Source organism: Haliaeetus leucocephalus, unplaced genomic scaffold (assembly GCF_000737465.1).
Source record: "Haliaeetus leucocephalus isolate CR32 unplaced genomic scaffold, Haliaeetus_leucocephalus-4.0 Scaffold174, whole genome shotgun sequence".
Classification (NCBI taxonomy): Eukaryota; Metazoa; Chordata; class Aves; order Accipitriformes; family Accipitridae; genus Haliaeetus; species Haliaeetus leucocephalus.
In genome coordinates, this window is record NW_010972610.1 from 183,215 (window position 1) to 210,134 (window position 26,920).

Sequence of the window (26,920 nt, forward strand, 5' to 3'; positions counted from 1 at the left end):
GCTGGAGACTGTAACTCAAAACCCAGCTGACTTTCTCCAGTATGTTAATTTGTCACTTTTCTTTTCAAAACATAACCAACCCAAACTGGGAAAACTGTCAGGTCAACTTGAGGCTTTCCATATGTCATCAAATAGAAGGTTATGTTACCATAAAACAACTTTTTAACCTGCTTTTTGGAGCAAACAAGGTTTATTGGCTTGTCATCTCTGGCCATTTGCTTCTGCCTGACAGTTCCTCTGCTCCTATAATTTCAGAGCCAATTTCATCCAAATTGGACAAAGTGGTGGGAGTGATTGAAGAAGTCACATTGTTACTGCTCATGTGAAGCCACTGTCTGGGTAGACCCAACAGAGGCCTCCCCCAGGGTTAAGACAGCAGAGCTCAGGCTTTTCCTAAGTGAGATCTTGTTGCAGCAAAGTCTGAGCATTGGGACCCCAGTACTGCCTTTGCAAAGTGTACAGGCAGCTCCCCTCTGCCAGGAGGGGATCGTTCCCTTTTCACTACTGCATGAACTATCCTGAGTAATTCTCCTTCTCCCTCTGCCCCTGGTGACAACGAAGCCATGCCCATGACCAGGAGAGGTGGTGGAAGAGAGATGCCATTTGGTGATGTCTCCTGTTGCTGACTTAAAAGCCAAATCAGCTGTGCTAGATCCAAGGGGTATTTGGGAAAGCCATCAGCCAGGAAGGGTGTCCTCCTGGTTGCACACAGCGCTCCCACATACCTAGCCAAGAGCAGAATGTGTCCCTCTGTTTGCAGCAGGTCATGGTACAAGATCTGTGCAGCCACGTGTACTTAGGAGAGGATCAAGGCTTGGCATGCTAAGCAAAACTTTTGGAAGACACTGATCTTTTTATTTTCCCAACAATTTCTTGGAAACAGTTCCTCCACTGACACATGAGATACGGCTGAGCCTGTGGTTATATCAGGATGCTCTTCCAAACTGGCAGTATGGACAACAGGGCAAATGGGCCAAGACAAATGCATGGGGACACAGGGGGTAACAACAGTGAAATTACATACCTTCAGGGATGCACTGTCCAAGAACAAACTTATAACCCTTACAGCATTTTTTCCTGAAAAACAATAAAATAAATAAATGAATAAATAAATATATTCTCTAAAGGTTGGTGCTGCCTTTAAAAACAGTCATAGGTAGGTCATGGATGCGATGAACCAAACAAGATGAGGATCCTGACCTTTGCAGTTGAAGGTATCTCAGCATTAAAGAACGCAACATCGAAACCCACCACTCAGTCCATGAGGCATTTTAAATGATAGCATGGCCAGCCCCCTCAGGAACCTGGACTGGCTACCCCAACGCTGACCCCAACGCTGCTCCCTTGTGTTGAAAGGATGCAGCGCACCTTGGTGCTGTCCATATACACAACTCAGGTCATAATTTTTGTGATACGGTGAAGGGCGTTTTCAAACATCTGTCATTACAATATAAACTTGCAGAAAGGGGTAAGTCTCAGTGATGAGTACACACAAGATAAATGTTATCAGTCATTTCTCATCTTTTAATAAACCTGGAATGTGATAAGTGAAATATACTGGGTATTTCAACTAGAGCAAGGGAGAGTATCTTATATAGAGGGGGACAAAACTGCAGCAAACAGTCAACAGGATCAGATACTTTTTATGTGCCTATGATATGAACAAAGTCTCAGTGCTGAGAAATTAAAGTTTCTGAAACACTGGCCTGTAATGACACTTAGGCATTCAGCTATACCTGCTTGTTTGCTTTCTAGGCAGCAGACCACATCAAGTCACCAGGACTCCCAGCAGTTTGAGGAGTGAGGAGCCTTTACAAATGGCTGTGTCCCTTATCACCTTGAGAACTACTTGCTGCAGGGGCCTGGTGACCTGGCTACCAGGACTGCCGCAAGAGAAGCAAATTGCTGTTCAGTGTGCTATTTTATCAAGTCAACATGAGTCTGAGGGGGGAAAAACCCTGTATTTTACAAATTCACAGTTTTTCATGCCTTGCGGACACGCTGAAATATCAGCAAAATGGGAAACCATCCATTTGGTCTTATCCTTTAATTCAATAACTGACGCAGAAGAGTGCTAAAGCCATGGCAGTCAATGACACAACACTCCCCTGGACAACACGCAGCCATCACAAATCACCAGTACATTGAATTTAAATCAACTATCAGTTGCAACTGACCACTTAAAACAAACAATGCACTACTCCAAACTATGTAAAAACAAACTTTGGCTCCATATTTTACCCTCTTCCAAAGATTAGCTGAAATATAAATTATGCTTAATGAAGGTTGAACATCTGAAGAGGAAGCCTTGCTTTGTTATGCAAACAGTGATCCCTCATTAGACTTTTCTCCAAACACTGCTGTGAAGTTTTATCTGCAAGACAAACAAATGCAGAAGGAATGAGTTCAAAGGTGCATCGGGGAGGCTGTTCATTTGCTGCAAGCCATGCTGATGGCTTTCCAAGAGCATATTCATCTCCTCCTTGTCTGCAGAAGAAGAGAGGCTGATAAAGGCTTGCTTGTAGCTGCTCTTCAGAGGGACATGCAGCCTGGCTTGAGAGAGGGCTGGGAGATGGGAAAGGAGAGGAAGGCATCCCTGCCATGAGATGCCAACCTGTGGGGTTGTACCAGCCTGAACTAAACAGAAAGAGGGAGCAGCAGCTTTCATCATTTCTACCCTTCTTCCTGGGAATTCCCACTTCATTTTCAGGCTTAGGACCCTTAGGACTCCCATCCTTGGCGTGGCTTGTGGCAGCAGATGCAAACCTCAGCTGGCACAGCCTGCTCCTGGGTAAGGGCTCACCTGCTGGGAACCTTGCAGGAGCTGCCCCTCTCCTCTCAACTTGCCTGGCAATGGCTTTTGGCTGGACTTGTTGGCCTTCTTGTGGCTAAACTGTGGTTTTATCTGCCTTGCTGGATTCTCCTGATAGCCAAACTACTTGCCCTGATCAAACCTCTCTCCTACAGCCACACACTGAGAACCCACCATACGCTGAGCTACATCCATTAGATACTGTTCTGGAACCCTGAAGCAAGCATAGCCTTGCGTAGCCTTGCTGGGGGTTGCTCCAGTTAAAGCAACTGGAAAATTGTGCTGCCCTGGCAGATATCCAAGACCCTGCTGAAATCTGTCTCTTCAACAGCTTCTTGCAGCAATGAGTTCCACAGGGAGATGAGATGTGTTTGAGAAATCATTTCCCTGTTTTCCGTCTCCAATTTTCCCAGGGTTTACTGGTAAGGAGATTTGGAAATATTTTCTCCAAATACCTGCAGATTTTTCCACATCATGAAAGCTTTAAATCACACCTAAAGAAGTGGTTTAGAGGAGAGATACCCTGCTTTCAGGATCACACTCCAGAAACCAATTCCCCATGATAATTGGTTCCCAATTAAAGATTACAGATCTCTGTATTGGCACAGCCTGTATTCAACAGCAAGCTTCAGACATCAGCATGATTTGGCCAGGGAAACTGCTACTTTAGGGTTAATGCACAGGAAATACAATACAGCAATACCCATTTCTCTGAACATTACATTTTAACCCTGGGATTCCTGCGTGCTTTAGCTTTTTACATTCTTAAAGAGAAATCTGTCAAAATGATTGACACATGAGTTGATCATTAGCAAAGGCATTTTAATAGCAATACTCATTTTCAGACATCCAGCTCCAGGTTGACATGTCTAATCAACGTTGCACAGCAGCAATCTCGTTATACATAATGAGAGGTAAGAGGGGGGTCCCCACTGATAATTGTAGCTACTGAATAACTTTCAGCGAGGCAGTTGCTACGCAGCTGTACGTGTGAGCATGCATCAAACACAAACTAATACACAGCTGTGTAAGAAGCTCAACCACTAAAACTTGGATCTAAGGGGAAATTAAGTTGATCCGTTAACTTTAAATCTGGCTTCCAAAAGGAGAAACTTCTGGCAGACTTCTCTGTTACAGCTTTTAATGGGATGTTTCAGCTATTAAAAATATAGCAACTTCTGATTCTCATGCAGTCTTCACTCAGGAACATGCACAAGCCCAAATGCGCAGAAGGCTTTGGGCACCATGATTTCGATAACTGTAACGTCTAGCTTTTGTATTACCTGTAAGAAAATCCATAGCGATAGGGACTCTCAAAGCAAAGTCACCATTTTTTTCTGAATGATAGCTGCAGGAGAAGCGGGAAGATATTGAGCTACTCCCCTCTGCTCTGGAGGTCGAGGTGCTCCTGGACCACTGAATGTCAGAAGATGGGATCTAGGGTCAAACCTCTGATACCAATAAACACATCCATGACTAGGCAACCAGCAGATCTGCCTTCATTGCAGGCTTCTGTGGCCCATCACTTTGCAGACTGAGAGGGGAGCTGACCTTTCCAGGAGCACCCCCATGTCCCATTGCCCAAGGGTTCCCCCCGGGTGCCTGACACACGGCAGTGCACCAGCACAGCACCCCTGCCCCATCTTGCAAAGCAGTAGCTGCTTGATAGCATCGCCCCAGACAGGCAGGAGGAAAGGCAAGATGCAAAGAATGTGGCTTAATTAAGCCAGCACTTTATTAAGTTAGCTTATCTGGCAGCTATCAGCAGTAACTCATCCAGTGCGGACCACGGTTTTTCCCCTTAATTGTTTCCACCTGGTGCAGAGCTGCCATCACCCCCAGCCCACCTCCTGCTTTGCACCGGGACACCGTGGCGGGTGGCAGTGCCGGAGAGACCGCGGTTTGCTGAACTGAGAAAATACTTCTGTGTGAGAGGGAAAGGAGTGATTCAGGGTCCTACGGCAGCTGAAATGCTTTGGAAATGCAAACAGTAACAGGAGAAACATTTAAAGTGATAATTAACCTGTATCTGTCTGCAGTAATGCAGCAGTGACGGGCTGTGACAACGGCTGGCTCGGAGCTGCTTGATGAGTTATTGAGGTTTTGGTTAGCTTCAGCAAAGAGGCAACTCTAAAACTCCATCATGACTATTGTGTTGAAAAAGATACATAATGGCCATTTAGTGATTGAAAAAAGGGAAGCAAAGGGGAAATGCGAAGGGAAGGAAAAAAGAAAAGTTTTATACTGGTTTCAGATGAACATAATATGTTAAGGAAACTTTTGCTAAACATGTCAAAAGTAGAAACAGAAGAGTACACCCTAGGAAATATTTGCCTCCTAGGAGTAAAAGCAGACATAGAAATCCCTATGCTGAGTTAGAAAGTGAGTTCTTAGGATAAAATATTACCCTTACTTTAGCGCTACAATGCTGGGATTCAGACAGACAGACAGCCTCCAGGATAGCTCCACCCAGACAGAGGTAATTCAAGCAGGGGCACTTCACCTCCCATTCACTGAGGCTAGGAGCACACACATGGACAGTTTCTATAGCTCAGCTGATGTCTGAGGTCGCTTCACAGGAAGATGCAGCAGCTCCATAGGTGGTCAGGCAGGTCAAATCCCCCTTCTCTGACACGCTATTTCTGACCCATGAATGTCAGAAGAGTCACAGTTTAGGGGGTGTAAAAGCTGCTTAACATTTTGTGTAGGATTAGATATATCAACACTGTTCTCGCAGGTCGGTGCTGGTAGAAAGTAATGGTAATACAGTCAAGCAAATGTATTTAATTAAAAAAACAATTTCCTGTTGGGAAAAGATAGAAAAAAAAATTTTAATCAGATTTCTTCAGCCAACATCATAACATGAACTCTGAAGAATTTGTGCCATATCTTGAAGACCTGAGTCAGCAAAGGCTATGGCATGGCTGTGTTTAATTGCACAAAGGGGTCTTTGTTAGACTGGCTCCTTATTGTGCCTGCCCAGTGTTTCTTTTTGATCACCCTGACTTTGAGCAATACACAGTACAGCAAAAATGCAAATATAAAATACAGCAATTAACTTACAAAAAATAGTTAGACAGCTATAAAAGCAAGCCAACAAGGTACATTAAAAAAACCCCTTGTTTTTCTCATATTCTATATAAAATCCAAATGAGGGACAGGTCTGTCTGCCAAAGCATGTACAGACAAAGCCCATCTGCAGTACAAGTGTATTAAGGAAGCAGCTCAGTAGCTGTGCACAGTTTCGCCATAATTCACATGGAGAGAAGATTTATGGCAACATGGTGTAAAACTGAAGCAATACACTTTATTTTTGTTTGGCTTTCCATGGGATACATACTGAAATCTTGAGTAAGAGAGGATGGCTTCCCCACAGACACTTGCTCAGCATACACTTTGCCATGATTTCCAGACTTAGTCCTTTTTCACAGTTTTGTAAAAAGATAATTTATGTTCACATTGGGTGTAACACAACGTCCAAGGCCAGCCCAAGCCCTTCCAGTCACCATCCCAGCTGAGAGTGAATAAGACAAGTACAGTGATGTCTTCCGCTGCCTAGGAAATGCTGCAGCACCTACGACCACTGTATGTATATGTGCGCTTCTTTATTTCTCTTAATTGACAGAATAAAGCAGGATTCGCCTGAACAACCACAGAGACAACGCTTCACCAGCAAAGCTGGAACTCAGACCTCAGCCAGCAAATCACTGTAACCTATTACTTGATTTTTCTGAAAGTCAGATTTTCAGTGATTAATGCGTTGTCTGAGTGTAAGCCATGTTTCTCGTCAGCTACTTAAGTCAAATAAATTTACCCACATATAACAGTTTTTCTTAGGAAAAAAAAGCCCTGCTATCTGCTCTTTTGCTCAGCTCTGGCTATTAAGACTGATACCAAAAATAAAATCCCATTCCAGTTATTGCTAATGGGAAGGTTTTGATAAGACTTAGTTCCTGGGCTCCTCTTTCGTGAACACAAGCCAGGGACTAGATCCTCCCCTGAAAAAAGTCACATGCCTCTGTTGACTCTGGGGAACTGTGCCAGCTCTTACTCAGGCAGGCTCTGGCTGATGCTCTTGAAAGCTCTCAGACATGCTCCTTGGCTGCTCCTTACTGTAATGCATTGTTAACTGACTCCTTCTCTCCTCAAAGTGCTGTTTCATGTCACCTTTTTACGGTCAAAGGGAGTTTTATGGCAGTGCAGTATAAACTGTAGTTCCTTCTTCTCAGAAGGTACCTTCCAAACTGATGTGATGGTTCGCAGCCCCTGCAGAGCATGCTATTTGTGAATGTGTGAAGCTCATTTCTCTCTATAAAAGAGCAAAAAAAGACTTCAAGGGGTGCAAGAAACCCTCCACCCTGTGTGGGTATCTGTGGGACTTGGCGTTACAATAGGCGCTGACCTGCATGAAACTGGAGAATGCACAAAAAGCAAAACAGTTCTGGGGAACTTAGCCACCAAAAAAGTCTGTCCTTTTTGTAGCAGTCCCTGGGCCTCTGTTCTCCATGGACACAGCGCAGGACATCTCGTCATGGTGGGGTTTGTGCTTTCATTTAAGTAAATAAGATGTGATGAGGTGTTCAGCAGAGGTGTTCAAACAAAATCTGGGCAGGCAGACCACTTCCCCAACACATCTCCCTGTGTCAGCAGACCAGAAGTCCCAGGGGACCATGGCTTTTGGGCTATTTTAGGACTTCTGGGATGCAGAGAAAGGGGTTGGTATGAAAATCCTGCAGGCAGGGCCACAAGAAAAAAAGAGCTCATGAGCTTCTACTTGCTACAGGAGGACAGTGGCAACTAAAACTCAGCTCACTAAGTGGCAACTAAGACTCAGTCCAGTCTCTTCTGGGCAGAATACAGACTTGTAGAAAAGTTTCCTGACATCCTTCCTTCCAATGCATAATGAAAGAAAAAAGGTCGTATTTCCACGTGAACCATACAGACTAGGGCTCCACATTTTTGGGGAAGCCGTAACACCGTGTCAGTCCCTAGCCCAAGCAGAGCCTCGGTGCTGCAAACACGTTGACTAACCACAGACTAATTGGCATTTTTTTTTGCAGCACAGACCAACTGGCGGCACCGGTAACCATCAGTGTTTGTACCTCACTTAGCATACCAATGTCCAAAAATGACTAAGTAAAAATCTCCCTGTGAATATTCTCTAAGCAAAGAAGGAAACTCTCAGAAGGAAAATATTACACAATTTCAGAAAAGCAATTCCCCCTGCTGCCACTGGAAAAGACATTTGTTGGATATTTTACATGCATGTGAACATCATCCTCAAAATCACAGATGTGATTCCTTCAGCGCTGGACTGTACTTTCTTTCCCTCTTTCTTGGATTTTTATTTCATTGTTTTTTGGGTTTTATTTCCTTAATGCAAGGGAATGCTCATGTGGTTTATGACTAGACAGCATGTCAAAAATAGCAGAATGATTAAATAAAAGACTTTTGACTGTTCTCATCTGCTTAGACTCAGCTTCATATACATGCTGTCAGCTTTGTCTTGCTCTCTTTTCTTACAAATTTCTTTTATTTTCTGGCACTGTACCAAGAAAATTATTTTGTTTAGCTTCACAGGTGAAGTTGGTATGGTTTTTTCAGAATCAAATTAATGTTTGACAGGTGTGAAATTTGAGGGGAAGAAAAAAATGAATTTTATACAAAGATAGCACTGTTTGCATTTACTACATAGTCTAATGAACTGGCAAAGTATAATGCATCCTCATAAATATATTGTCATTTCTAAGAACAAGTAGCCTTCTAAATCTCAATTGAAATGATCCAAGATTGAGCCTGTGTTTTAAAATAACTCACTGCTTTGAGATTTAAAGTACGAAAAGCAAGCAAAAATCTTTTTTTTCCACCACCTCTGACTTCCAATTAGAGGACTGCAAGCCAAATTTCCTTCCAAGTCTGTAAATAGTATGTCTTGCTGACGGCACACATTCAATTATTTATCTAACCCAAGGTGAGCCAGAGTACAGGACTAATCACAGCACATCTGTCCTGTCTCTTGGATTTTTTTAAACTTCCACGACTCTTCGTTTTGTAGCTCCAATTTCCTACCAAATATCCATGCAAGATAGAGAGTAATAAATTCCATTTTAGTACGGAAGGCAGAGCCAGAGCAGTGCTGCAAGGAGCTGCACTCACTCGCTGGCTGCTGTGCTGGTGCTCGGTCACTGGAGTCAAACAGCAATAAATTGCTGGCAAGCTCTTACACTTACTGAATCCAGTCCAATCCAACCCTGTTTATACAGCATCTTTCATCAACAAGATCACAAAAATGCTGCATAAGCAATGTCTAATAAACTCCTTTCGATAAACAATAAAAGGCAAGCGCCTTTTACACACGCATGCACAGAAAAACACATCATAGAAACTATGCAAGGAAGTCAGATTTCTAAAGCTAGCTCTCCAAACAGGACATAAATCCCAATTAACCTTCAGAGACAGGCTAGTAACTCAGTCTGCATTCACTTAGGGGCGAGTTGCATGTAAGGGCCTGATCCTGATTCTACAGAAATCTCTGGCAGCTTTGCCATGAACATGTGTCAGACTGGGAACAGGCTTGGACCAAGGCTCAGGATGATGGGTGAGCACATGCTCAGCTCTGAAGATGTGCTACAGTTGGACTTCTTGGAAGTACAGTTTCAGACAATCACTTGTGGCATGAACTTAATCAAGTCTGGCTGACATTTGTCATTGGAAACTGTTGCAAACCTCTTCCCGGTTTTGATGGATTCAGGATTTGACATGTACCCCTGCTCCCGTATGTGTCCCGTAGGCACACCATCCATACATACCCTACACCATCCATCCAGACCCTAGACACAGACACAGATATTTAATCCAGATATTTAACAGGTATTTTAATTTGTGATGGTTCTTCAAATTCAGCTCTGGGAAGAAAGCAAGCAAGTAAGTCCAGCCAGGCTAATGCTTCCCATTTAAATAGTCTAGAAGCAGGGAGAGCCAGACACAAAGCCATCAGCTTTTAGGAAAGTGAAATAGCATAGAAAAATAATCTAAGAAAGATGCCACTCTGAGCACCTCGTTTTCTACCCTGGCTACCCACAATGTCCAGATGACACCTTGGTTTCCAGCACTGAGCTGGAAGATGACAGACGGTGTGAGGAAGATGTCTGCATTTGGATACTCTGCCTCTCTGGTGTGGAAAACTCATATTGAAAGGACAAGACACCGCACAAGGTATGGAGGTTTATGCGAACTGTCCCAAATTAAAGGGAAACTGGGCACTCTCTATATACCATCTACAGACAAGGGGTATGAAATGGCTCCTATCTTCACAGCACACACTTTATAAGAGTGCAAAAAGCATAGTGAACTAATTCTTTACGTTATGAGTCACATAAGGAAGGGTGCTCAACAGCCACTTATGCTTAAGGATTTTTGTCCTTCTGGTACTGGCTTAGAGTCACCGGGGCATGACCCTGGTTCAGCACAGCCAAGGGAACTTTTCAAGTTGAGGTTTCAGCCATTCTATAAGCAGCAGAAATAAATTCTGGGAACCACCCCCCCTTCCTTCACCCCATAACTTTAGAAAAATACATTCACAGCATAATTTTGGTTGTAACGGACCTTTGGAAATCATCGGATCCAAGCGCACCTGACAGCTGGGTTACTGCTTAGAGACTCACCCCAATAAGTTTTGAATGTCTTCAGGGATGGAGATTGCCTCACTTCTCTGGGACCCTCCTCCAGTGCTTAACCACTTCGCTGTGCGTTTTCCCCCTTTATATCTACTTAAGATGTCCCTGCTGCAACTCATGGCTCTTGCCTCATGTCCTTTCGCAGTGCACCTTTGATGAAGGTCTGGCTCTGTCTTCTCTATAACTCCTCATTAGGTAGCTAGAGACACCAGTTAAATTTGCCCCTTAGCTCCCTCTTCTCCAGACTAAGCAAACAGAGCTCCCTTGGGCTCTTCTTGAATATAATGTTTTCCAGCCCCTGCGCATCTTAGCTCCAGTTTGTTGATAGGTGTACAAAACTGTAGGTAACCAAATCAAAAAGTATCACTAGCAGATATTCTTTAAAAATATTAAAGAAATGGGAAACAAACAAACAAACCCCCCAAAACCCAAACAACAACAAAAAAGGGAAAAAAATAGTTATTTGTTCAATTGCAATGGAATGGCAGCTTTGGTCCCCTCCCACTATTTTCTCTCCCCTCTTCTCTCTATTTTCGCAATAAAATTTTAAAAGGAGAAAAACTAAAAAAATGTAGTAAATCTTGAATGAAATACAAGCAATGCTATTTGTCGTGACAGTATTTTCAAACAAAAGAGCTGGCCAGCTCTGATCACTATCTAAGCAACAAGACCAACTTAAAATTGCACTTCTAATATATGTTCAACATCAATAGCAGCAATGGAATTAACTTCTTAATGTAAGCCCTTGGAAATCTCTATAAAGAGACTAAAAAAGATATTATTTCAAGAGCGTTTCACTGATCCAGATGGTTCTCTCCTTTTCCCCTCTGTTTTATTGTTCCCAGAGAAGACCTTGTAAAAGCTGAAACTGCTTATTAAGTATACAGACTTAATGAATTGGACAAGGAAAGAAGTAATCCTTAACATAATATGTTCGGAAGTCAGATCCATGTTTATTGTTCACAGAGATGATAGCAAAATACTCTCCATATACAGAGCAGTCTCTGTTAGGACAGAATCTGTCTCCATGAACCGCTTCCAGCATACAGAAAAGATTCATTTTTAAAACAACGCAGTACAAAAGTTTGTTGAATTATGTAGTGATGCTGTACCATGGCCCCAATGCCAAGGATTATTTTCAGAGCCACACATCTGCAGGTTATTTGTTGCAGGGTAGAGTGGATGGAGCAAATCCTGAAACAATTCGCTAAGCAGACAAGCATTACTGGAACGAGCTGTTATTTATATGGTGTCACTAGAAGGCCTGGTATCTGGGACGCGGCAGTCGTATCTGTGCTGCCTGTGTAGCTGATGCTATTCTGCTTAGACTGCAGTCAGTAGATGATGGGAAGTTCACGGAGCAGCTTTTTGATGTGGCATTAGCCCCTCTGTTGAAAATGGCAGGAGCAGGAACACCATCCGGGCAACAAATGGGCCGTGGTGATTTTAGCACAGAGTGCGCCAGACTGGTGGTGCCCTCGATGTCAGTGCATCCCGCTCTTTAATTTGTGAGCAAATGAGTGGCACGAGGCCAGTTTTAAAAATAAGAAGCAAAGCTGTTTTCAGAAACTTCCTTCCATTTCCCCACAGCACCGTGTCCCACACAGGGCTCAGCTTTCAAGACAGACAGAGGCTGAACTTGGTGTCAATCGCCCGCCAGCCAAGTACTAACTGCAGCAGCAACCGCGCTTTGCCCGAACTGAACAAACCGCAGCCCCAGCCCCATGGAGAGACCATTTCCTACTGCCTAATTTAATGGAGCTGGCACTGGCTGCTGCTCCCCTCTCCGCACCCTGCTGCTGGAAGATGGCTGTAGCTCTGAATAACCTACTGAGTTTGAACGCAAGACTTTTACGAGATGCTGAAATGCTATCAAGCCAACTCACCCCCTCATTTCACTCTGAGTGCTTGCTATTTGCAACCATGTTCCTGCTGAAAGAAAGCCTCTCCTCCAGCCCCCCCCCAACCCACTGCCCCGAAACTAGGGATGGGCTCTGCTACCAGGCATGATGTCTGGACAGCCTGAGATACGACCAAGAGGCACTTTGCTTTGGCCACCTATGAAACACTGAGAGCGAAGGTGTGGAAATGAGCCAAAGGAAGAGTGGACCCGCTGTGGGGCAGCCCTTGCTGCTGGGACGGAGACCTGCAAGCAAAAATCCTTGGGATGCGCAAGGAAGCTGGGGAAGAAGGTCCCAAACCCAAACCTGGACCCTCCCATCCTCAGATGACCGGCGAAGATGTGGTCCTGAGCTGGTGGGGATTACTTGTGACAAACATATGGGGACCCTCAAGTGTGATGAATTCTGGGAGGGAACTGGCACAACTTCTCACACTGCTGCTTGATGCTGGAAAACAAACATCAACCCCCCAATCCTACCCATCTTTAAAAAAATTTGCTCTTCTAAAACAGCTCTTCCTTGAGAAAGGAAAATTGCACCATCGGGATCTGTGACCTTGCCAAGATTACGCTGCCTGGGAAGAAAAAAGCAGCTTCAGCTGGTTTAGCCCCTTAATCAGAGAAACTAAACCATATGACTTTGGCCTGGTGCACAGCTGGTAGTGAAGGTATGTGCTTCACCAGGAAAAATGTATTTTTTTGTTGCTTGATAAGCTTTATTCTCACTTTACCTATTAAGAAATAAATATTTCAATGTAAAGAAATGGAGCATATAGATTTTAGACTTTTGGCCCATTGCATAACGTTATTTTACTTTTTTTTTTTTTTCTTATAAGAGGGAAATATTTATAGTTGCAAAGAAATTATCCACAAAGTTCAAAATGGACCCAGTATTCTTGTGGTGTGAACTGTGTGGTGTGCTGGGCTGTGCTCCCAACCCACCACTGTGCTGTCCTTCAGAAGTGGGTGTATGTCCTCAGCGAGTAAACAACTGAGAAAATACCCATCATGTCCATTTGTAAAGCACTTTGGAATGAAGGTGTTTTACATCTAGAAGTTCTTACCAACCTGTAACTAGTGGGTTCATGGACAGTTGGGTGGCCCATACAAAAGCATATTTAAACCTTTTGCATTATAGTGTGCCTTGTCTCAGGTAATTGCTTTTTTCTGGGCTATTTCATCTAAAAAGAGAAGTTCCATTCTTCTGTGGTGCTCATGTTTCTCCTTCAATTTGTCTGATTCTACTGTTCTACCGAGGCCTTTGCAAAATAGCAAGCGATGCTTCTAGCTGCCACTTTGATATTATTGGTGCAGAACCAAAGATCTTTTTTTTTTTCTTTCTTCCCTACTGTTTCTTGACAATGCTCAGTGCCAGGTTTCTTGCTCTTCCTTTACCGTTAGCACATTTAAGGTATCGCAGTATAAATGTCTCACTACTGTAATGCTTGCCAATACCTAGGAAATATGGGGAAGGCTGGATCCTTGTGGAGGGACCTGAACCTGCCTGCACAGCCCTCACTGGAACCATACCATGAACCTGACAAACTTGGTGTTGTTAACACGAAGGTTAAACGACTGCTACAACATGCATGTTCATCTCTGCTAGTGCTTTATTCTCTATACAGTATTTAAATAGCATTTTCATGTCACAGCACTCATGGCTGAGAGGAGACCATTTTCCTCCAGGACATCCTCACAGGTACAAGGAGCATCTTCTCATGCCAGGGGGGAGCAGGCTGGATGCTTTGAAAAGGAAAGACCTCTTGCGTTCAGGGCAAGGTGAAGAGAACACAGGCTGATGCAGGTACACAGGAGATGAATATTGAAGGTGTCCTGCAAGGGGCTGCCCAATGGTCTCATCTGCCTCGGCCATAGCAACTGCATCAGCAACATCCTCTGGTCACCTACTGTTTTAAAAGCCTCTTTCTCTGAGATTAATTATGGGAGAAGTGTCAGTTGGGCTCTTAAAATCTATTTTCCAACTAAAACGAGTGACAGCACTGAGAGCTTTTTGCAGCAGGGAAGTTACGGATGTGGCATTGGCCAGCAGCAGGACGGGGCCCCATCACCTGTGGGTGATAGCAGATGCCACACTGATCAACTGCCCAGGACGAACCACGATCCTGGTCATAGGCATAGGCAACAGTCGTCACCTGCATCTAAAGCAAACAACTGGGGAAAGTTTGGGTGATTTCCTCCTATTACTTATGGCCCTCTAATGTGTTTCATGCTATGACCAGAAATTTTCAAGTTGATGTTGTACTTAAAGAAGTATAATATAGAGTGACTGGAGAAGATAAGGGAGTACTGCAGTTTTTCTGACTGGCTTATCATGACTGCTGTGACCATGGGTGACAGTCACTTTGGCTCACCCCAGGCCAATTTTAGGTCACCCTGGAAAGTGTATGTTGTTTCCAAAAAGTGGTATCACAGGTAAACACATTGTACACCCAAGGTATCGGTCTGCACTAGCCTGCAGAGACAATGCTAAGTTTAGATCTGAGGCTAAATCAGTATCAGCAAAGACAAGATTAGTATTGCAAGATTCATACCTGTTTTGCTCTCAGAACATACACTTTTTGTCAATTTGGACTGCTTCTACATTCCCACCAACTTTTCTACATCTAATACTTGTGTGTTGTCTTTGAGCCCACTCCACAGTTCACACCAGTACACTTTTGTGGAGGTAGTATTTTATGCAGAATAAAAGAAACTAGTTGTTTTCTTTCCTACTCTGTTCACAAGGTGGTTTTTTTTCCCCAAAAGACTCCAAGGAAGAAAACCCAACATTTTTACAGCCTGAGATATCAATCTGATTCTGCAAAGTTGTTTGAAAGTGCTATATTATATCTGGCGCACTCTAATATATTTGGAATAAAGGTTTGGCATGTGGTGTAAAACAGACTCCCCCAAACCCATGCATGCAAGCTCCAAACTGAAATTAATATCATGTGCATTCCTCGAGAAATTTCACCCCTTAGTTTAGATTTTTTTTCTCCTTTCTCTACCTAATGAAGTGCTTATTCATCACTGTTACAACCCGATGTATTATAATCTCACCATCTGCATCATTTACATTCCCAAACATGGAATCTCAGCCAGATGTCTGACTTATCTCCAAGGCACTGACTTCAGGCACATGTTTTTTATTTAAATGAATCACAATACTAACAAAATCCAGTATCTATTATCTGTCACAACTGCAGGTAATAACTCAGAATAAATTTATCATGGGCTTTTTATTGTTGCCCACATAGATACTTCTGTGGATGAATCTCCTAAAGTGCAATCAAATGAAAGGTAAGGTAGGATGTTAAGCAAAGTACTTCATTACAGAGGAAGTTTGCAGATTGCATTACAAGTGGAAGAAAAATGCGCAGCCCTTAGTAACATGGAGATACTGAAGCAATCCATGTTACAGTGACACTGAGAAACAATTCAGTGCCAGGGTAGCAGGTTGCCCAAGCCCATATTTGTGTTAATTCTTTGAAGGATCCAGCAAAATCCACAGCACTGGTGCTCAGCAATAATGAACATAAGCGTGTGCACGGGCGTCCATAACCTGAAAACACCACCACGCTCTCCTGCTTGCACATAGAGCTTGCAGCTTCTACTAAGAACTTGTGTGGTGTTTGCTGGCACAAAACCCCCCACTTTTCCTTGAAATAAAAAGTACACCTTCATTTAGAAATGTGTCGTATTACATGTTTTCCTCTGACTTGGATTTTGGACCTTTACACACTCTTAATTAGTACTGGTAGTAGTAATAATATGTTTTTACTTCCATTATGTTAACCACTAGAGTATGAGTGCTGCAAATAGAAACTAAGTTCAACAGAAAGAGATCTCCAAGGAAACTGATAGTTCCTTACTTAGATTTCTTGGACTTCTCACCTAGATAATTCCTTAGTTTTACTACCAAATGAACACCACTCTTTAGCTTTCACAGAGGAGAAGTACTGGTATTTATACTAGACTGACACCAAAGCATCTCCGGCGTGGACCAGAATCCCAAGTCCTTAAGCAAACCCTGACCAACACAATAATCCCTGATCCAATATATTTTCAAGCCACAACTATGTCAGGGCTTGGAAGGCATACATGTGGACCAGGACAGAGCTCTCCACATCAGTGCATTGTGAGTGCAGGATAATCAATGCCATCACATCCCTTGTCATAACTATACATTATTTTCTGTGAAGTAGCTGAATTTCATCTCAAATTCACGCTGTCAGTGTGTAGAGCAAAGGCCCTGGCTAAGCACAGGTCCCTCTGTATTCAACAGAGAGGGACAGGCACTTCTGGAGAGCAGCTGAGCCTGGCAATGGCATGGCAAATTTCTTAACTCCGGTGCCTTGGTTAAGGGAGAAGTGTAAGTAGAGAAAACCTGGGCTTTAACGTCCCAGTTTTCAGCAGGGTTATCCAATTTTTTTAAAACTCTTTCAGAGCTTCACTGCTGTGGGAGGTGGTCAAAGGACACAAAAAGGGGAAATTTGCACCAAAATCAAGAGGAGGAGATTGCCTCCTTTCTCACTCTGCCAACAGTCTCCAGCCACAGCCCGCAGCTCTCCTCTTGGGATGGGGTGGGGAGACCCTGCGGAGGTACCTCCTCGAAGGAGACAACCCCCACGCACAAATGCATCACCCCACGTGGGAGGCTGGGCATGCGCCTGTGGTTTGACAGCCAAGCGTTGTGAACTGAGAGCTCCTAGAGAGAGGGGTCAGCCTTGAGGGAGCTCTTAGGGGAACTCTGTTTGCAGAGCTGCAGACAAGGGCAGCCGTCCCCTCAGCTGCGCAGCTCTACTAACCCTCCCTGTGGATTAAGCTGTTTTGTCAACCAGCAAGATGTTGCAATACTAAAACTTCATTGCGTTTGGACCTCTCAGAAAGCCCTTCCAGAAACAGAACTAGAAAAAAACCCCAGACTACAATCATGTAATTAAATCCTGAATCATAACAGAGAACCACAGAAGTCCAGTGAAAATTATGTTGGCATGTGGTTAACACTGGCTTTTCTTAATTTCTGAGTGCTAAACCCTTTGCATGTTCACAAGGTCACTGTTGTGTGCAATGGTGACTTTATTTGATCACGGTTTCCAATACACTGAGTTCCCTTTTAGCGCTCCTTGAAGCCATCAGAGATGATATTCGTCCCCCTGTACTTTTCCAGTTAACGTCTGACTTCTACTTTATCTGCCAGAATGTTTTAACAATGCAGTCCTGCAGAAGATGCAGTCCAAGCATCACAGCATGACACCATGGGCTGCCGCAGCAGCTCAGCGACAGCTCAGGGACTGTGCACCATCCAGGGATGCTGGTGGATGTCTGAGGTGGGACAACTGTAAAACACAGGCTGGGGTGAAAAGTCATGAGCATGGGCACTCCAGTCTCTTGGTCCAGATCTTTTCTAGCCCAGTGTGCAGTTCATACACCTGTATCAGGGTCCACGACTTAAGCCCCTTGAGGAACCAGATGAGAGTGCCCCACCACTGAGCACAGACCCCAGCTTGCCCGATGCTTCTCTGACAGCTTGTGCCAGGAAGCCACGAGCACTGCCCACATTCATTACCAGATGGCATGGGTACTGCCCTCGATGGCACACAACTCAAATCTCTGAATTTTAATGAATTTAATTCACTGTTCACATGAGGTATCATGCAGTAGTGTTCAAAGATGCCCAAGCCAGTTTTGAATGTGCTAGCATGAGCCTGGCAATGGGATGGCTGCCTGTATCCATCGCTCTGTGTTGTTATATTTCCCTGTCCTATGGCTTTGGGGGTAAAACAGGGACAACTGGACTTTCATTGCCCACTGGGATGTCATGAAATTGCAGTAAAGTAGCCACTGCAGTTCTTGTCAGGGGATGATCTTTGAGGTAAATGCTGATGGGGATTGATAAAAATGACTGATGATTGTGCTCAAGGAGCAAGTTCAGTGGCTTTAGGACATCACCCTTTACCTGTGCAATGCAAAACTAGCAGGGAGTCCAACAGAAGCCTCCTGCCCTTGAACACATCTGCGCAACTGTCTAGGTGCTATCTGATCCCACCACCACTGTCCTCTACAGAAGGATGGTCAGGACACATCTGCCCCTCCACGAGCAATGAAGCAGTTAAGAGAACATCTGAGATCTTATAAAAATGATGAATTCATTTTCCACAGATAAAAGTCCAGTAAGTTTTATGCTGCTACCTACAAAAATGTCAGCCACACAGTTTCTGACTGGGAGTTAGCTGTTGCATTTTGACAGTGATGGCAAAGAATAGCAAAATGGTCAAGACTCCTCTTGTTAGAGCTGGGCAGTAAATTACATGCTCTGCTCCATCCACAAAGAAATGTTTATCATCTGTTGCCAAAAACCACAGCGCCCTGGTGTTTCCTCAGGCTTGCTTTCCATTTCTACAGCCACTGAGGAGGCTGTTACCCTTGGGAAGTCTCATTTAGAATAAACAGTTCTTTATGTTCATTATCATAATTCCCAGAGAAAAGGCTGGAGGTAGCTAATTAGCAATTAAGCATGACCGATCAGGCAGCCTGGAAGCACCAGGCTGGACACAGCTGATCTGCGAGTGCATCTCCCAGGCTGAAGAGCCACAGCAAACCTTGTGACTCTTCCTCCGGCCTTGAGGACACCCAGGCTTTGAGCTGGGGAATTTCTTCTTTTTTGGGGGTGACAAACAGTTCACTGGAGGGGGCGAAAAACCTAACAACAGTGCCATTTCAGGAAATGACTGATTTTAAGGAAAAAATAAGAACCCAAAGCGAACACCAAAGTGTTTCAGCTCCTCACTGCGAAGCGGTGTTTGGAGATCAGAAGTAACCGGTTGCTTCTCGAATGTAAAAAAGGAGATTCCAAACGCCCAAGCATGAATGTTTTGGGGGAGGCCTTGCATTCCTTGATTTTTTTCCAGTTCAGTCTTTGAACCTCAGTTCATCCTCGCTTCCACCTCACCCCCGTGAGGATGGCACAGCCAGCTGGGCTCTGTGAGCTGGGAGCTGGTCACCGGCACCACTCGGCCAGGAGCACGCAGCGATGCTCACAGCCGCCCCAGCTGCACAGGCAGAGAGCTCGGTGCCAGGGACTTGCACCCACCATCGCCTGCCTCGTCCCTCTCCTCCCAGCACACCGGGGGGTCCCGGACCCAGCAGCTGCGGTCCATCATTCAACCGGTGAGGGGAAAACAGGTCTGATAAGCAACCCTCCTCAGACCAGGTCTGTTTTAAATCCAAGCAAGACAAAGCATTTTGCCAGTTAGGGAGTTACTCACAGACTTTGCCAGTGGCACAGATTTTTGGTTCAGCTTAATGCCTTCACCCTAGATTTAGCTCAACTCCTAATAATAGGGGTTACACTCCTCTGGTCGACATGGCTTGTTAAAAGATCACAGTAATCCCTCTATGGATTGAAAATCTACAAGTTAAAAATGTATTAACATACTCAATGCGATGGCAGGTTAAAAGAAATTATATTCATCCTGTGGCCCATCTGTAAACTAGGATTTTGTTCTGCTGGTTGTACTACCTAAAATAGCTGTTTGCTAAGATACAACTCGATTGCTGTCTGATGTTTTGTAACAGGCACAGAGATTGTTTCAAAGTCCCACAAAGACAGTCTTCCAATTCCCACTGGCCTGCAGGAAATGCTTGTAAGCCATGAGTTTGAATCAAAACACTCCATTTTTATCAAATCTTGTTCAAGTTATTTTTTCCATTACCAATTTCTCCCCCCAAATCATTATTTACTTATACATTCTTTGCTACTTAGAAACGCAGGAGGAGAGAACAAACGCATCAGCCAGCAATGCACTAAGGATCATCTCTGGAAACACTAATGGCTTCTCACTCAGCAAACAGATTTTGATGTAGGCACGTCTAGTTCAGAGGAGGAAGCTGAAAGAATGGCACCATTTCACATGAAAACACACAGAGATGGCCAAAACCCTTATATAACACAATGGGGTCATAAACGCAGTTAAAAACAAATCCATCACCGTGATGCTGGACTGTACTGTATACATGGTGCCCTAGAGACCTGCCTGTCCTGGGTTCAAATAGTTGGGTTTTTTAAATAGATGAGGAATTGCATCCAGATTTCCCCCGCGTTCACAGAGCCTGGGTTGGCCAACATGCGTTGGATGTGGAGGGAGAGCTTGGCAACTGCACCAAGCAGAGTATGTGCTGGACAGCCCTGTCTGCCTTCCCCACCTCAGCCTGCCTGGACTTCCCCCTGCGGGCCAGCAGTCGGAAAGGAAAGCAAGGAAATAAGCTTTGGCATGGCATCCCCACAGAAGGGGGGTAATAATAATAATAATAATAAAAGCAACAATTAAGTTTCCTGTTGAATTGAAAGCAGGGGAGCGCATGCAGGATGAGCTGAAAAGGCAGGTCTTGATCTGCATGGAAATCCAGCATCTCCCTGCTGCATGACCGCACAAAGGTCCTGGAGAGCACTAACCTACTTTCTTTGCTCCAGCATTCCCAAAGGACCTAGAAATGCATGGCACTGTCTTGTAAAAGTGGGACAGCAATGACACAGCCCTGCAGCTGGGGTGACACCGCAGTGCTGCTCCCTTGTCGCAGTGACCCGCTTCCCCTCCCACAGAGGTGTTTGGAGCAGCAGTCCCACTCCCAGCTGGCCCAGAGTGTTGTACGGGGACGCCCAAAGAGCTGAGCAGAACCTGGGTACCCCCTCCTCACTCCTCAGCTGAATGCTGCATGCCCAGCACCCAGCATCACCCAGAAACCTCAGGCTCCAGCAGCCCTCCCTCTGCTGCAGCCCCCAAACACATTATGGGGTTGACTGGGCTGTAACCCACCCACTTGCAAGCAGGTGAAAGGGGCTCCCAGGATCTACAGCTCTGGGACAAAAATCCCTGAAGGCAGCTCTAGATCTCAAACAAATTGCATCCCCAGCTCCCAAGGAGCTTGCGAGAGGGCACCTGTACAGGCACAGTCTGGGGGGGGGAATCGTCAGATGTAAAAGGTCAGGAGAAAAGGGACAGGGATGTTCAAAAGCATGGAACAGTACTGGAAGGGAAACTTGTAAATAAGGCAAGGTCCTTTCTGTGAAAATCAAAAAAGGAACAGTGAAAGGCAGGTGGAACAGAGGGCTGAAACTCAAGAACAGTGGGGAGCAGGTGGATAAGGCGTAGTGCTGCGCTGTGTCTCATTTTGTCAAATCCAGGGAGGACCCAAGTAAACGATGAGGCAGCAGACTTAAAGCAGATAGCAAGTACTTTTTCTTGCAACACTAAACTGCAATATTTGGGGTGAGGTGGTGGCTGGAGGATTAAGGAGGTTCACACAGGACTCAGTGAAATTCATGGCACAGGCAGGTATACAGACACTGCTGGCTGCAGATGGGAAGTAGGCACAGGGTAAGTCCTCCCCAGCACTGCTTTTGTGCTGCCATTTGCATTTTATCTAAGCTTATACTAAGTTACCCACTGCCACGCAATCTTAGCCCCTTAGAAACTGCTATCATCTGAGTGCTGGTGGCCCAGGGCTGCACTGCCTGCTTTGATTTGCTTTGAAGCTCTTGCTGTAAATGGGAACATCGAGCAAGAGCAGCTTGCTCTCAGCCTGCCCAGCTACCGGGGCTCATTTGAAGGCAAGATAAAGCAGCCCCCTGAGTGTTATGACAAGAAGCCTTTTAGCAAAAATGAAGCAGAGAGACTCTGTTTACAAGAACTGCTTGTAAATGGAAACCAAAACCTGAATCTGAAAGGGAAACCACATGGCCATAATCTCTCTCCCGTGAAAGGAGTAGTAATTCCGATGTCACCCTGCAAGCTAAATGGTCTGCTCTAACCAAACGAGGATTACAACTGCATTCCTGGATCATACCTGACCTCGAGAGCGGTCTGAAGTGTGGGGAGTGGAAAAGGCCTCCCCCCTTACTGCGTTACAAGTCTCTGGCACAGTCTGGCAAAAGGTTATGGATCAGCTCAGTGAGTTTACAGAACAACCCAAATGATCTTCCTGAAATGAAAACTTGACGTGAACGTTTCCAGTGGGGATGGATACCAGCCTGCTTCTACTGCTTCATTGTCAACAGGAAGCACATGAAGTATGTGATAGGATTCACTGCATTTCATAATTCAATCCATAGGTGCAAAGTAAATGTGGATTTTGGAGGCTATTGCACTATTTATTTTCCCAGCAGATGTTCCATACAAAGACTGGACTTTGGCTTGTGCTTCATCCCAGCTGAACGGTGGGCTACATTTGGATTTGCGCTGAATGACTGTGCAAGATGGGGCTCACAGTGCGCCACTATATGCCTACATATGTGTATATGGACAGATAGATACATGAACTGGCACTTCTACAAGCAACAAGCCTTTATACCAGGGCTTTTAATGCCTTAGAGCTGCAGCAAGGAGATTTCACCCAGGGGATTCTGAACTTCCTTTCTGGCCACTGCAGTCTGAACCAACTCCAGGGCATCAACCTCTGGCATGGCACCTGTGGAAATGTAAGGCTGGCAGAAAATCTAAAGACCAGCCAGCAGTGGCAGAGCAACTGGCAAAAAATTACGGGATATTGGCTTTGCTAGCACAGCGTAATGTCACCAGGGAATAAGAGACAGCATCGAAAGACCAAGACCAAAACCGAAGTCCCAGTTAGAAGGTCTTTCTCAGCAGCTCTCAAAACGAGGCAGCAGTGTGTACTAACACAGGCCATTAAGTCAGCGGCATATATAAGTGTGTAAGAAAACAGGCAAGTCCTTGTTGTCCTTGAGAAAACTCAGGTGACAGAGACTCTTGTACCCACATGGTTACGCATCCTATTGCACAGCCCTGCAACATGATTCTCACAGGTTTTCACAAGGTGAGCATGATGAAAAGGCTCACTGCAAAGCAATCACATCAGCAGGGACCTCCTATACTCCAGATTACTGCAGGCAAAAAAAGCAGGCGCTTGCATGAATTCTTTGCCCTCAAACACAGCCATCCCCTCCTGACACCCATGGTTACCAGTCTCAGTACTTGGGGAAACAAAACAGCACAGCAAGTCAGTAACCACACACTGCTGAGCACTGCAATGGAAACAGAGGCAGCGGTGCCTGCAATTCACAGCACTCTCTCTGACCAGCATTTTGTGTGGCAAATGCTCACATTAAAGTGCCTGAAAAACCACTGCAATCAGTGCTTGCCCGACCCCAAATCCCAGCCAGCTCAGATCCCCAAGCTACTGCTGTTTTTCCCAAATAATTCGCAACTTTCAGCTTTCGCTTGAGAATGCAACACTCTGCAAATTCCAAGAAAGCTGCTGATATTTTTAGCAGCATCACGCTCAGAAACCAAAATCAAGGAATGATCCTTAAAGCATCACCCAAAAGCAAATCATTTGAACATTAGAGGAACTCATGGCTGTACGGACACCCTTTTCTAGCTGAGCGCTGGTTATCCCCAATATACTTCTGCTAATTTAACAGAGGCATGTGGCAAGCTTTCCCTACATCATAAATGCAGCAGTCATTTTTCAAGAGCTGAAATTTCACCAGTGGCCGCTGGTCACTGTGCTAACCATCACAACAGGCTGGCTTTTTGCAAAAGGGAGTTGTTTTCTTAGTCAATTATGCCATTATTTCCAAAAACATGCTTTACATGACAGGATATAAATCTCAGCAGGCCTCTCCTGAGCATGCTCTGCCCCACATAAATATTGGCGGTGGAGAACCATTTAACAAAAGCATTAGACCCAAAAGGCGAACAGGGCTGGATCGTGGGAGAACGCTGGTGAGAAGCACAGCCCTGCAATATTACAGCAGCCAAAGAAAACAGGGCTGCTCTGGGGCTGTCCTTTGTGCAGATGAAAAAACAGAGATAAAAAATGTTAACCCCGCAGGTAGCAGCCATGCCATGACTAGCACATTTCTAATTTCAGGTGGTGTTTGTTATTTCCCTTCTTTCAAGGGCTTAGAGAATCTTTAGATAATTCTAGCAGTTTGCAGGAGACACAGTTACATCCGCACTGCAACGTGAAGTACGCTGGAAGTGCTGCACAGGACAGGGACAGGAGCATTGCTGTTTTTTTCTCAAAATTGAAAATATTTTGCAAGGTTGTGCTACTGGCTGTGCAATATGAAAGCAAAACTCAGACGGGGCAGGACAAACAAGACAGGATTGATTTGCAGGAGGGAAGAGGAAGGTAGGAGCGCTGCTGGTGACTGCTGGGTGCTCGGACAGGCAGCTGCTTCACTGCTGGACTTATGTGACAAAAACAGCTTCAGAAAGGAGATGGGAAAAGCCTGCAACAAATAACCCTGTCCAGGACAGTGAACAGGTGAGAAGGACCCCAAAATTGACCAAACAATATGTTCACTGAGCTCAAATTCACTTTTCATTCACTTTTTCAGTTATGTGATCTGTGTGGTATTTATAAACTTCTCTGTAGCATTTGACTGGCGATCTGTGTTTTTGCATTTTTGGAAAAGACATTTCACCTTTTGCAATAAATTCTTGACCAATGCAAGCACAAACTGATGCAAAAGAAACACTGGAAGTGATCTTACTGATGGGCTAAGAAAACACTTCAAAACCACATGTCAGCTAAGGACAGATTCATGTGCAGCACACCCTTATCTGTGCTACAGAGTTTTTTGAAAGTATTACTGCTATGAGAGATAAAGAAAATTTACTAGCATGCATACATTTCCAGCAACATGCCTACATTTCCAAAAAGCATTTTATAGGATTCTGATTGGAGATCAGCAACTGAAGCCAAGAGGAAAGATTGCAGGATTAAAAACACTGCACTGAGTGCAAAAGACAAAATATGACTACTCAGAATCAGGATTCTACCAGTGGAAAAAGAAAGATGAATGAGTTGCCCAAGAGCTGTTTTCTAATGGCTAGGTAGGTATTTCTTTTTATATAGCTAATTTTATGTAGTGAGCTAGGTACACACTCTTCTAGATACACACAAAAATAAGCAGTTTCTGTGAAGTTAGTGGACGGTTTCCTCCTTTCTTTGCCAGGTAGGGAGCTGAAACACAGGGAGATTATGATAAAAAAAATCTCCACTTAACTGTGGAGCAATTTGTGATCACAAGAGGCTGAGCGGTCAGACGTTTTGCACCACTCTATGTTTGTTCAAAGCCTGGTTCCCACTGACTCTATGCAGCTGTGAGTGCTCACTACTACTGCAAATGCAAACCAAGGTCCCCGGGCAGATACCTGAGAAAAGGGCTCGAAACATCTTTGCTGCACTAGAAGGAGCTGGAACGTGAACTCCACCTCTTCCCCTTCTGCACCCCTTGCTTCATTTTGACATGTCCTCCTCCAGCATTGCCAGAAGCAAAGGGTCATACAGAGAAAAACCTCTTGGTCTTGTCCTTGAGAGGAGGGAAGGGAAGGGGATACTGGGGGAGCAGATAAAAGAGGATTTCATCTTCCACCCCATCTTCTCCCCAGGACAGACAGCCTTCCTCGGGACGCTGGCTGGGGGCAGAGATGTCCTGGCATGGCCTCCTCCACCCACCACCTCCACAAAGGGCTTTCCTGTGCAACCATCATGTGTGTGGACAGCAGCACCGGGTACCTCCTGGTGCACCACGGAGGATAAGGGGGTGCCTTTTCCTCCCTCTCTTCCTCATATACTTGCATGTAGAGGACTGCCAGGCATTGCTCCCCATGTCCTTTCTTTTCATGCTGCTGGACATAGGGGAACCATAAGCCACAGGACAGTAACTTCTCATGCTGGTGGAGTGTTTTATAAGGCAACAACTGACTATGTTTTTCTTTTTGCTTTAAGAGCTCACTCAATAAAATAGCCACTACCCCAAAGTGATTTTAAATAAGATCCTGCTTTGAAGCCTAGCAGTTGACTCTGTGCTAGAATATTATTTAATTTCATACTTCTTGAATCTTTGGCAGAGCCCGAAAGCCAGCTATACTATTAGGTTTCTCTTTAGTTTTCTTTTTAAACACTTTGCCACAATGCTAAGCAAATCCAGCAATTCTAATGAACTCTGTTTTAAATGCAAAACATGTTTTATAGCACTTAAAAATAAATCAAACTGCCAGAGATTGCTAAAATAGCTCGTATGAATTCCCTGCCATTTTCTTCATGTGAAGGTCAAGCCTGGAAGATGAGCAGGCACTCTGAGTTTGCAGACTGGCTCCATCTGTTACACATAAAGTTTGGTTTTGGCAGTGAAAACACTAGAGGGGGGAAAAACCCAAGTCTTATTGTCTGTGTTTACTAACTGCAGGGCCTGATCTTGCAGGGAGCTGAGTGTCTCAAGCTCTGGTGGGGTGGAGGGACATGCTGGTGCTCAGCCATCTTTGGGGACCCGCGCAGAGCTCACCCTCTGCTTGTTTTTATTCAGTCACAGAAGCCTGCGTCTTCATTGCAAACTCCCTGCTCCAACACAACGGAGACACACTGAGTGTTAACACCCTTTGCTTTTCTCTTTGAAGCTTTTACCTCAGCTTTCCCCTCGCCTGTCCCACTGGCCAGCGTACCCATGGCTGCTCTGGTGTAGGACACATGGCTCTACCTGTGGAACCACTCACGGGGTTG

At 44.8% G+C, this 26,920-nt stretch overlaps 1 protein-coding gene across 2 annotated transcripts in view; it reads right to left on the reverse strand.

Annotated features, from left to right (window-relative positions):
- The window catches only part of CCBE1 (collagen and calcium binding EGF domains 1), a 177,945-nt gene that overhangs the window by 22,637 nt on the left and 128,388 nt on the right, over positions 1-26,920 (reverse strand). For both annotated transcript variants that reach the window (XM_010563965.1, XM_010563966.1), the window contains exon 2: positions 1,025-1,077. In XM_010563965.1, coding sequence (XP_010562267.1) covers positions 1,025-1,077 — 53 coding nt within the window. The remainder of the gene's footprint in view (positions 1-1,024; positions 1,078-26,920) is intronic.